Below are 13,367 nucleotides of genomic sequence, written 5' to 3'. Positions count from 1 at the left end.
AATTGACATCCTAATATCACAACTAAAAGAACTAGAGAAGCAAGAGCAAACACATTCAAAAGCTAGCAGAAGGTAAGAAATAACTAAGATCAGAGCAGAACTGAAGGAGACAGAGACACAAAAAACCCTTCAAAAAGTCAATGAATCCAGAAGCTGATTTTTTGAAAAGATTAACGGAATTGATAGGCAGCTAGCAAGACTAATAAAGAAGAAAAGAGAGAAGAATCAAATAGATGCAATAAAAAATGATAAAGGGGATATCACCACCGACCCCACAGAAATACAAAGTACCATCAGAGAATATTAAAAACACCTCTACATAAATAAGCTAGAAAACCTAGAGTAAATGGATAAATTCCTGGACACATACATTCTCCCAAGACTAAACCAGGAAGAAGTTGAATCCCTGAATAGACCAATAACAGGCTCTGAAATTGAGGCAATAATTAATAGCTTACCAACAAAAAAGTCCAGGACCAGAAAGATTCATAGCCAAATTCTACCAGAGGTACAAGGAGGAGCTGGTACCATTCCTTCTGAAACTATTCTAATCAATAGAAAAAGAGGGAATCCTCCCTAACTCATTTTATAAGGCCAACACCATCCTGATACCAAAGCCTGGCAGAGACACAACAAAAAAAAAGGGAATTTTAGACCAATATCCCTGATGAACATCCATGCAAAAATCCTCAATAAAATACTGGTGAACCAAATCCACAGCACTTCAAAAAGCTTATCCACCATGATCAAGTGGGCTTCATCCCTGGGATGCAAGACTGGTTCAACATACACAAATCAATAAACGTAATCCAGCATATAAACAGAACCAAAGACAAAAACCACATGATTATCTCAATAGATGCAGAAAAGGCCTTTGACAAAATTCAACAGCTCTTCATGCTAAAAACTTAATAAATTCAGAATTGATGGAACATATCTCAAAATAATAAGAGCTATTTATGACAAACCCACAGCCTATATCATATTGAATAGGCAAAAACTGGAAGCATTCCCCTTGAAAGCTAGCACAAGACAGGGATGCCCTCTTTCACCACTCCTATTCAACATAGTGTTGAACTTCTGGCCAGGGCAACCAGGCAAGGGAAACAAATAAAGGGTATTCAATTAGGAAAAGAGGAAGTCAAATTGTCCCTGTTTGCAGATGACATGATTGTATATTTAGAAAACCTCATCCTCTCAGCCCAAAATCTCCTTAAGCTGATAAGCAACTTCAGCAAAGTCTCAGGATACAAAATCAATGTGCAAAAATCACAAGCATTCTTATACACCAATGACAGACAAACAGAGAACCAAATCATAAGTGAACTCCCATTCACAATTGCTTCAAAGAGAATAAAATATCTAGGAATCTAACTTACAAGGGATGTGAAGGACCTCTTCAAGGAGAACTACAAACCACTGCTCAATGAAATAAAAGAGGACAGAAACAAATGGGAGAACATTCCATACATTCCATGCTCATGGATAGGAAGAATCAAGAATCAATATAGTGAAAATCGCCATACTGTGCAAGGTAATTTATAGATTCAATGCCATCCCCATTAAGCTACCAGTGACTTTCTTCACAGAATTGGAAAAAACCACTTTAAAGTTCATATGGAACCAAAAAAGAGCCCGCATTGCCAAGACAATCCTAAGTCAAAAGAACAAAGCTGGAGTCATCACACTACCTGACTTCAAACTATACTACAAGGCTACAGTAACCAAAACAGCATGGTACTGGTACCAAAACAGAGCTATAGACCAATGGAACAGAACAGAGCCCTCAGAAATAATACCACACTTCTACAACTATCTGATCTTTGACAAACCTGACAAAAACAAGAAATGGAGAAAGGATTCCCTATTTAATAAATACTGCTGGGAAAAGTGGCTAGCCATAAGTAGAAAGCTGAAACTGTATCCTTTCCTTACACCTTATACAAAAATTAATTCAAGATGCATTAGAGACTTAAATGTTAGACCTAAAACCATAAAAACCCTAGAAGAAAACCTAGGCGATACCATTCAGGACACAAGCATGGGCAAGGACTTCATGTCTAAAACAACAAAAGCAATGGCAACAAAAGCCAAAATTGACAAATGGGATCTAATTAAACTAAAGAGCTTCTGCACAGCAGAAGAAACTACCATCAGAATAAACAGGCAACATACAGAATGGGAGAAAATTTTTGCAATCTACTCATCTGACAAAGGGCTAATATCCAGAACCTACAAAGAACTCAAAGAAATTTACAAGAAAAAAAAAAAAAAAAAAAAACAATCCCATCAAAAAGTGGGCAAAGGATATGAACAGACACTTCTCAAAAGAAGACATTTATGCAGTCAACAGACACATGAAAAAATGCTCATCATCACTAGCCATCAAAGAAATGCAAATCAAGACCACAATGAGATACCGTCTCACACCAGTTAGAATGGTGATCATTAAAAAGTCAGGAAACAACAGGTGCTGGAGAGGATGTGGAGAAATAGGAACACTTTTACACTGTTGGTGGAACTGTCAACTATCAACTAGTTCAACCATTGTGGAAAACAGCATGGCGATTCCTTAAGGATCTAGAACTAGAAATACCATTTGACCCAGACATCCCATTACTGGCTATAGCCCCAAAGGATTATAAATCATGCTGCTATAAAGACATGCACACATATGTTTATTGCGTCACTATTCACAACAGTAAAGACTTGGAACCAACCCAAATGTTCATCAATGATAGACTGGATTAAGAAAATGTGGCGCATATACACCAGGGAGTACTATGCAGCCATAAAAGAGGATGAGTTCATGTCCTTTGTAGGGACATGGATGCAGCTGGAAACCATCATTCTCAGCAAACTACTGCAAGAACAGAAAACCAAACACCACATGTTCTCACTCATGGATGGGAATTGAACAATGAGAACACCTGGACACAGGAAGGGGAATATCACACACCAGGGCCTGTTGTGGGGTGCGGGGAGGAGGGAAGGATAGCATTAGGTGATACGCCTAATGTATATGACGAGTTAATGGGTGCAGCACACCAACATGGCACATGTATACATATGTAACAAACCTGCACTTTGTGCATATATTCCCTAGAATATAAACTATAATAAAATAAAATAATAAAATAAAAAAGGGACGATGAAAATAAATGAAATGTAACACACAGCATGTGAGATAATGTTTTAATACACATCTAAAAATGCCTTAAAATTCAATAGAAATTAAATAAAATCTAAAACTTGACAAAAGGAAAGAACAAAAATTACAGACTGGAAAAGCCTGGCTGACTGTAGTGATGTCCTGTCTCAAGAAATAACAAACAAACACACAAACAAGCAAAGGATTCTGAAAGCAGAGAATCAAACAGATATTTGTACACCGTTCTTCCTTCTTCCTACTAGCATTCCTCATAGTAGGAAAAGGCAAAAACAACCCAAATGTGTCACGAATTGCTTCATCAGTTTTTTTGGATCTGAAATACTGCCTCAATTTTCAGTTACTCATTGTGGGGTGGACCTGCAGTTACCACATTTGGTCCAAAATTTTATGCTGATGAAAGTAGACCTGTCCTGCATTTTCAGAGGGACAGAATTCTGGTGTTTCTCCAGGTTCCTTGGCTTACCAGGAATGAAGATCCGGGAAGAAAGTGTGTGTGTATGTATGTATGTATGTATGTCCATAGTATTTCCTGTTTTTAAATTTAAAAAATACGGGATACATGTGCAGAACGTACAGGTTTGTTATATAGGTATCCTTTGCCATGATGGTTTGTTGCACCTATTGACTCATCCTCTAAGTTCTCTTCCCTCACCCCCAGTCCCCAGCGGGCCGTGTTGTGTGTTGTTCCCCTCACTGTGTCCTTGTTTTCTCAATGTTCAACTTTCACTTATTAGTGAGAACATGCGGTGTTTGATTTTTTTGTTACTGTGTTAGTTTGCTCAGTATGATGGCTTCATCCATGTGCCTGCAAAAGACATGATCTCATTTCCTTTTTATGACTGCGTAGTATTTTATGGTGTATAGGTACCACATTTTCTTTATCCAGTCTAGCACTGAAGCACATTTGGGTTGGTTTCATGTTTTTGCTATTGTATATAGTGCTGCAATAAACTTACATGTGCATGTGTCTTTATAGTGGAATGATTTATATTCCTTTGGGTATATAGCCACTAATGGGATTACTGGGTCAAATGGTGTTTCTGGTTCTAGATCCTTGAGGAATCACCATACCGTCTTCCACAATGGTTGAACTAATTTACAGTTTCCCCAACAGTGTAAAAGCGTTCCTCTTTCTTCTCAGCCTCACCAGCATCTATTGTTTCTTAACATTTTAATAATCACCATTCTGATGGGTGTGAGATGGTATCTCATTGTAGTTTTGATTTTCACTTCTCTGATGATCAGTATTGTTGAGCTGTTAAAAAATATATTTGTTGGTTAGATAAATGTCTTCTTTTGATAAGTTTCTGTTCATATCCTTTGCTCACTTTTGATGGGGTTGTTTGTTTTTTTTTGCTTGTAAATATGTTTAAGTTCCTTGTCAATTTTTGTTATTAGACCTTTGTCAGATGGGTAGGTTGCAATAATTTTCTCCCATCCTGTAGGTTGATTGCTCATGCTGATGATAGTTTCTTTGCTGTGCAGAAGGTCTTTAGTTTAATTAGATCCGATTTGCCAATTTTGGCTTTTGTTGCAATTGCTTTTGACATTTTTGTCATGAAATCTTTGTCCTTGCCTGTGTCCTGAATGATATTGCCTAGGTTTTCTTCTAGGGTTTTTATGGTTTTGGATTTTACATTTAAATCTTTAATCCAGCTTGAGTTAATTATTGTATAAGGTGTAAGGAAGGGGTCAAGTTTTGGTTTTCTGTATATGGCAAGCCAGTTTTCCCAGCATCATTTACTGAATAGGAGATCCTTTCTCCCTTGCTTGTTTTTGTCAGGTTTGTCAAAGATCAGGTGGTCATAGATGTGTGGTGTTATTTCTGAGGTCTTTGCTCTGCTCCATTGGTCTATATGTCTGTTTTGGCAACAGTAGCCTGCTGTTTTGGTACCGTAGCCTTCTAGTACAGTTTGAAGTTAGCGTAATGCCTCCAGCTTTGTGATTTTTGTTTATGATTGTCTTGGCTATATGGGGTATTCTTTGATTCCATATGACATTTCAAATAGTTCTTTCTAATTCTGTGAAAAATGTCAACGGTGTTTTGATGGGTATAGCATTGAATCTATAATGTTTGGGCAGTATGGCCATTTTCACAATATTGATTCTTCCTATTCATGAGGATGGAATTTTTTACATTCGTCTGTGTCCTCTCTTATTACCTTGAGCAGTGGTTTGCAGTTGTCCTTGAAGAGGTCCTTCACATCCGTTGTACTCCTAGTTGTATTCCTAGGTATTTTACTCTCTTTGTAGCAATTGTGAATGGGAGTTCATTGTTGATTTGGCTCTCTGCTTGACTATTGTTGGTGTAATGGAATGCTTGTGATTTTTGCACAATGATTTTGTATCTTGAGACCTTGGTGAAGTTGCTTATCAGTTCAAGAAGTTTTTCAGTTGAGATGATGGGGTTTTCTAAATAGGAAGTCATGTCATCTGCAAACAGAGACAAGTTGACTTTCTCTCTTCCTATTGGAATACCCTTTATTTCTTTCTATTGCCTGATTGCCCTGGCAAGAACTTCCAATACTATGTTGAATAGAAGTGGTTACAGAGGGCTTCCTTGTCTTGTACCGGTTTTCAAATGGAATGCTTCCAGCTTTTGCCTATTCTTTATGATATTGGCTGTATGAAATAGCTCTTATTATTTTAAGGTATGTTCCATCAATACGTAGTTTATTGAGAGTTTTTAACAGGAAGGGATGTTGAATTTTATCAGAGGCATTTTTGCGTGTATCAAAATAATTGTCTGGTGTTTGCCTTTGGTTCTGTTTATGTGATCAATTACATTTATTGATTTGTGTATGTTGAATCAGCCTTTCACCCCAAAGATGCAGCCCACTTGATCGTGGTGGATAAGCTTTTTGATGTGCTGCTGGATTCGGTTTGCCAGTACTTTATTGAGAATTTTTGCATCGATGTTCATCAGGGATAATGGCCTGAATTGAGCAGGTGTGTGTGTGTGTGTGTGTGTGTGTTTACCTCGGTTTGCCAGTAGGTTGATGTGTGTGTGTGACGTGTGTGTGTGTGTGTGTGTGTGTGTGTGTGTGTGTGAATGTGTGATAGAGAGCCAAATTAGGGCAGAGGAGGCTCCCCGGCCTGTCATGACATTGTATGTTCTGAATTCAAGATGCTCTAATGGACTGTGTCAGTTGGCCTTCAGCCAGGAGGTGGTGCTTGCAAAAGACTGCCAGCTGTGGTGGTAGTGGTAAGATTTGGACTTGCCTTATGTTACCCATGGGAGGTACTCTGGTGTCTCAGGGAACGGGTAGAGCCAAAGGGCTTCTAAAAGTTTCTTCTGTTATTTGTGTTAATCTACCAGGGTAGGTGGTTGAGCAAAACCAAGTGGGAACTAGGTCAGGTAAAGTGATGCTCTGGCTCTCTACGTGTGGGACAAGCAGTGGCTCCAGTGGGAATTGGAAGGCAGTTCTTAGGCCACTGGGGTAATTTTCCAGAGAGAAGTGAAGCTGCCTCTGCCTCTGTACAAGGAGAGTCCGTATGAAGAATGGGGAGTAGCAGCTTGGCAGTAAGCCCCATCCAGCTCCCACATCCTTGGCGAGGCAGGTCTCACACCCACAGTGTTCCACTGGGAGTAGTTAGCTAAGTTTCAAGAAGTCTAAACTCAGAGCTCAAAACTGACCCATACCATAAGCCTCTCCTATTGAGACAGTAACTGCAGCCTTCAGGCCAAACCCCTCCTGATCCACCTGCAGAGCAGGGGCATCCAGCTCCTGTGCTTGCTGCTGCATCACACGTCCCACTCACCTCTCAGTTCTGGCCTGGGGAGTTTGTCCCCACAGAAAATTATATCAAACATTTCAGTTGGGAGGTTCTCTCAACCTGTGACCACCATTTGAGTTAGCTGGCAGACTTCTGGGAGGTCCTCTCTGAGGTAGAATCAGAAATGGCTTCCCTCCATCCTGCCAGAAACTGGGAACGTGCTGGAGACTCAAAGCACATCTCAATGCCACTCCTCATATACTCGTCACTCTTCACTGAATCAACTCCAGCCCTGAGTACGATTAAGGCCTTCCCCCATGGCCTAGATTGATAGGTTTCCCAATGGAAGTGTATATCTTACAGTCAGTTTATCCCCCTCTCACACCCTGGAAACTCAAAATTTTCTGCCTAGCTTATGGTGTAAGCTGCATCCTGCTGCTTCTTTCTTTTTTTTTTTTTTTTTTTTGAGACGATGATCTGTGGCTTATTACAATTTTCCTGTTAAGTTCCTGTGTTGCTTCTTGAAAGAAAGTTCAGTGTGAATCTCTACACACCATTTTGTCTTTCCAAGTGCAAGAGGCAGGCTAACAATGCCTTCAATCCACCATCTTGGAAAACAAAAGTAACAGTTTTCTCATTTTTGTTTTTTTTTTTTTTTTTTTTTTTTTGAGACGGAGTCTCGCTCTGTCGCCCAGGCTGGAGTGCAGTGGCGCGATCTCGGCTCACTGCAAGCTCCGCCTCCCGGGTTCACGCCATTCTCCTGCCTCAGCCTCCCGAGTAGCTGGGACTACAGGCGCCCACAACCGCGCCCGGCTAATTTTTTGTATTTTTAGTAGAGACGGGGTTTCACCGTGGTCTCGATCTCCTGACCTTGTGATCCGCCCGCCTCGGCCTCCCAAAGTGCTGGGATTACAGGCGTGAGCCACCGCGCCCGGCCCAGTTTTCTCATTTTTAAAGGTTTTGTTAAGATCTGTTAATGACTCACAAAGAAATAGTATTGGGTATATTTGAAATTAGTATTTATTCATTTATGTTGATAAGTGAAAACACAAGATGGTTATCAAGATGGAAGTACTTAATATGTATATTTCAATATTCTTAGATGCAAATAACTTCACTTTTGATGTATTTTTATTTTACATCAGTTTCGTTTCAACTTAGGTTTAAGGGGTTCTTGATAATCTGACATGATAAGTGGTGTTGGAATTGGCATTAAAATCCACCATGCTCTACAGCACTTCATCCTTCTTCGGCAGGCACCAATTTGATCTTCTACTACTTTGCAGACATCTCTTCTGCAAACACCAGACAAATTGAGACAATGACCTTCAGCAGCACCCAAACCACCTCTTACTGCAGGAAAGAAGATCCAGTGAGATAGACCACAAATGGAATGTAAATCCATAAACAGTCTTAAGTAACAGAATAAATTTAGTATGAGCATTTCTATGTGGGAGCTTTTGAAATGGTTGCTGCTCATATGTCAGAGACACATGCAGATTAAGAAAGGTAGTAGTTCCGATCCTGGTTTGGCACAACAGTCACGGTATTTTTGGTGGGGGAAAAGGGATGTGGGCGGGGATGGTACATCTTCATCTTTTCCTCTGGATTTTCTCTCAGAAATGGCTGTTGCTTACTGCAGGGCAAAAATGCCAGTGTCTTCTGCCAGAGAGGGTTACTGAGGGCCATAGTGGTTCCACCTTGTGGCTGATACTGATAGTCCCTTTCTGCTTTTTTCGTTCCTAGCCAAAAAAGATGTTTCTGCTGTCTCAGGTATGCTGATTTCAGGAGTTGTTTTTCCTATATGGCTATTCGTTTTTGGTTTTTTTGTGTTTTTTTTTCTTTCACTCTCTCTCTCTCTCTCTCTTTTTTTTTTTTTTTTTTTTTTTTTTGGCTTCACTGTGTTGCTATAGTTTCTTAAGTGGTCCCTCGAACCCTCCCAGCGCTATTTTGGTTTGTACATAGCTATCTATAAATTTTTTCTTGGGGGAAGTGTAGAGTTAAAGGCTGGTATATCCTGCTTTTGCTCCCCCGAGTGATTTTATTCCCCCAAGCTAATATTTCAGGCTTTCAATTTATTCGTGATTTCATCTGTTCAAACAAGTGGTAATTACTTTTTCTCTCCACATTTAGATTTGCTCTATCTACTTTAATTGCTAATAGCGTCTTAGTCATAGGATAGATTAGTTAGAAAAAAGTATATTTTTGACCTTATAAATGATCCTTTCAATTTGTGTCTAAAAGTGGAAAATATTAGAAAGCTTGACATTTATTATTGTGTCCAGACCAGTATTTCCTCCAGATAACCTTTATTACAACAAAGATAATTTAATGAAGATCTCTCTAATGGTAAAGCTAGTGGCTTTGTGCAATTATAATATCCTTAAAGTGACAGTCTGTTGGAAAGACCAACTAAAGCAAGGGTTAGGAGAAAAACAGTTATTACTTTCATTTTGGTCTCACTCTGCATTAAGAGTTTTCATTGTGTCAAAGATTTATTATTCATTAAGTAGCCTAATGTTCATTTAATAATAAATGGATCCTATTAAATATGATTTTTAAAATTATAATCACATTACTTTTATTCACATCTGTCTACTGATGCCATTCACAGATGAGAATGGTATAACGTTATTTTATTTTTTTCATTTTGCCACATCTTTATTTACTTAGGTTTATGCTGTATCAAACAATGTATGTGTGGGAATAATGGGTGATTCAGGAATGCACGAGGGGGAGGTTTAAGCTCTTTAACTTTGAACAATTAAAATTAGCAATATAATATTGAAATACATGCATAACACTCAAGTGATACTTTCAAAATAGTGTATATTTCCTATGTTTATTTGTAGCTTTTAAACCCAGCTAGAAGTATTCTATTTCTTTTAGGCACCATAAGTCTGAAAGTCTGTAGTGAAAGCTACGAGTAGTAAATGATGCTAATTCATGTGCTCCCACCTGTGGAAGAATTGAATGTCTTAGGTAAAAAAAAGATGGTGCAATTGGTGTACCAAGTATCTTAGAATATAATATGGTGGTGGTTTTTCTGTTTCTGTAGCAGAGTAACATATATACTATACCCAAGTCATCAAGTTATTTAAATATGCCTTTAAACAGGGAGAACTGAAAATAATACTGTGAATCCTGGTAAGCATTTAAAAATAATGAGGAGAATATTGGCTTTATAAAGTCAAAATTTATCTGAATACAACCCATATAGCAATTTCATAGCAAAACACTTGCTTCAATCCTATTAAAGTCAGAAGGAAAAGAAGAATGCCCACTGTCAATGCTGTATTAATATAGTTCTAAAAGTTTTGAACAATGAAACATATTGTAAGAAGAGAAGTCAGAGGAGATTTGAGCCCATTGTTTTTCCTCTCCTTCTATACCTCCCAACATACCATTGGAATGTTGTAACATTTTGAAGAATCTATAGTAGTGTCGCAAATCATAGAATACTATGAATGCATCTGAATCTGAGATATCCCCAAAAGATACAAAATAGGTGTGACTAGAATGAAAGAAAGATTTAGGCTTTTGGCCATGACTGCAAGTGAGCTGCTCTCAAGTGACCGCTGCTATAGAACATATATATAGTAGAGGATCTCTTTGAAACATTTCTATCCCTGAAAATGGTTAGGCAAGTTCTTAAAATATCTCCTCTTTCAAACACAAAAATAGTCTGTGAACTGGAGCTTGAGCAGTGGGCACTTTGTATTGGATAGCTGATGGAGGGGGGTGAGGGTTTCCCAGATCTTCTGGGAAGATCTGCTATGATCAGTAATGCTAATGATGGTACTACTGACTCTTGGGACATCAGAAGTTCCAGTTTGTTAATGCTGAAACTTCTATATTGAGTTAAAGCATTGAGTCAGCTTCACAGAGGAAGTCTGGATAATAGCATTCTCATTTCAGACCATAAAATGATGTCAGGTTAAGGATGAACAATGAGTTCAGTATTAAAAATGATCAGGTAAGCAAGACACCATGAATAAAAGTTAATGAAATGAATAGCATATCTAAACCCTTTAAAACTAGATGTATTGAAATCGTCAATGTGGAGAAATAATTAAGCAGGTATGTATCAATTGTTTAAAGAAACACTCTACTATTACAAAGATGTAAAAACAATAGTAAAACAATATAGATGATAGAAAAAACGGGCAGGTCTGGCTGGGTGTGGTGGCTCATGCCTGTAATCCCAGCATTTTGGGAGGCCAAGATGGGTGGATCACGAGGTCAGGAGTTCAAGACCAGCATGCCCAAGATGGTGAAATCTTGTCTCTACTAAAAAATATATATATAAAAATTAGCCGAGCATGGTGGCAGGTGCCTGTAGTCCCAGCTACTCAGGAGGCTGAGATAGAAGAATCGCTTGAACCCGGGAGGTGGAGGTTGCAGTGAGCCAAGATCGCACCACTGCACTCCAGCCTGGACAACAGAGCGAGACTCCATCTCCAAAAAAAAAAAAAAAAAAAAAGGCAGGTCTGAAACAAAAAATAATTTAAAAATAAATGCAAGTTATTAATGATATATTAGACAGAGGTAAGAGGATAACTAGTGAAGAAAAAAATGTTTAAATGATATACTCAGAATGTAACATGGAAACACAAGGTCTAACATTTATTTAATTCAAATATGGGGGGAGAGAAGTGTAAAAGGATTCACCATTTCAAGAGATTCTCAAAAAGAAATTAAGAAAAGGTATAAATCCATTGATTCAAAGAATATATTTCTAACAGATGATATAAAAATAAACTCACTTTAGTTAAATTATAAAACATTAAAACCAAACACCAGACCATACAAACATTGAAAAAAGGATAATTTATAATGAAATAATATTTATCTGATTATTATAGGAAAGAAAAAACTAAAAATGAGTAAACTAGTATCAACAAATGTTGAGAGCAAATAACTGTTAATATAGAATTGGGTACTCAGTAATGCTGTCTTTCAAGATCAAAAATCACAATATGAAATTGACAGATAAAAATGAAAATTGTTCACTACCAAGAGAACTGCAGCAAATAAAATTTCAAAGGCTGCATATCAGAAAGAAAGAATTTAACCCAAAAGCTGATATTAGAGTCAACTTGGTATTCCATAAATATCACTAAACTGATGATAATAGTAACACTTTCTGACACGTGGGGATTCTGGAAAGAAGTGAACTTTTACTTTTGTTTAGAATTTAGAAAGTTATAGAAAAATGCTCTTGCCCTGACAAAGAGAATAAGCTGGATAATCTATAGATCATAGATTTCATTTTAAAACACAGAACTGAGGTCTCAAAAAAAGCTAATTAACTTAAATTGAGAGTGATGAAGCCCTGCTGAAAAAAGAACGGATCCACAGATGCTTTGTGCCTAGCTGAGTTGCAGCAGCAGAAGCAGGAGGAAGCTGCCCTTGGTGGAGATAACAAGGAAACAAGTGAATCTCCAGCAAATGTTGAAAGGCTGAGTGTGGGCTTGTGATAGTTTAGCATCATCAGTAGGGGCCCAAACACACTCACTCTCACTCACTCTCCCTAACTAATGCTTGCTTGCTTGCTTGCTTGCTTTCTTTCTTTCTGTCTTTCTTTCTCCTTCTTTCTTTCTTTCTTTCTTTCTTTCTTTCTTTCTTTCTTTCTTTCTTTCTTTCTTTCTTTTCTTTCTTTCTTTCTTTCTCTCTCTCTCCTTCCTTCCTTCCTTCCTTCCTTCCTTCCTTCCTTCCTTCCTTCCTTCCTTCCTTCCTCTCTCCCTCCCTCCCTCCCTTCCTTCCTTTCTCTCTCTCTCTCTCTCTCTCTATCTCTTTCTTTCTTTGGAGTCTCACTCTGTCGCCTAGGCTGGAGTGCAATGGTGCGATCTTGTCTCACTGCAACCTCTGCAAATATAATAATAAATGCTGCTGAAATTCAATCCTGTCAGATCTAACTGCCTGCATATAAATTTCCAGGTCCCACAAAGACATCTCATTGAGGTCACATTCTGTTGTATTCTTACTTTGTATCTTGAGATGCCTTGGTGGGACATGGAAATTTATATGTAGGCAGTTTGATCTGACAGGATTGAATTTCAGCAGCATCCATTATTATATCCACTCACTAGATCAAAAAACATGGATGGAATCTTATCAACAGGAACTACTGCTAAATGAGTCTCTTTTCTATTTTTCCCTATTATTGTCCTAGTGAAGCTGTAAATATTAGGTTCTTGAACCCACAGGACTGATTCTAGGATCTTGTCTGGCCAGGGATATAGCCTTCTAATCTGCAGAACCTTGTAGTAATCAGCTACCAACTTACCTGGGGATAAAAGAATTGAAAAAAGAAGGAGAATAAGAAGAAGCAAATGGAGTCTCATGGCTGAAGGGCCAGCATCAATGTGGGTTGAGCCTGGAGTCTCTGGACATCGTGGGTCTGGGCCTTTTTATGATGCTGTCTGAGTCTGTGATTTGTTCTTGGTTAGTAGAGCCTAACGAAAAGAGAATAACT

At 38.3% G+C, this 13,367-nt stretch overlaps 1 protein-coding gene across 1 annotated transcript; it reads right to left on the bottom strand.

Annotated features, from left to right (window-relative positions):
- Nucleotides 1–7,893: 7,893 nt before the first annotated feature.
- On the bottom strand, nucleotides 7,894–13,367 carry LOC135967588 (beta-defensin 109-like). Its single transcript, XM_065531091.2, has 2 exons — nucleotides 13,179–13,367; nucleotides 7,894–8,242 (listed from the first exon to the last, which is right to left on the bottom strand). Exons 1-2 carry the CDS (start codon nucleotides 13,234–13,236, stop codon nucleotides 8,031–8,033), a joined length of 270 nt encoding a protein of 89 aa, XP_065387163.1. The 5' UTR covers nucleotides 13,237–13,367; the 3' UTR covers nucleotides 7,894–8,030.

This window comes from Macaca fascicularis, chromosome 15, assembly GCF_037993035.2.
Source record: "Macaca fascicularis isolate 582-1 chromosome 15, T2T-MFA8v1.1".
Taxonomy (NCBI): domain Eukaryota; kingdom Metazoa; phylum Chordata; class Mammalia; order Primates; family Cercopithecidae; genus Macaca; species Macaca fascicularis.
This window is presented reverse-complemented; position numbering and strand designations above follow the sequence as displayed.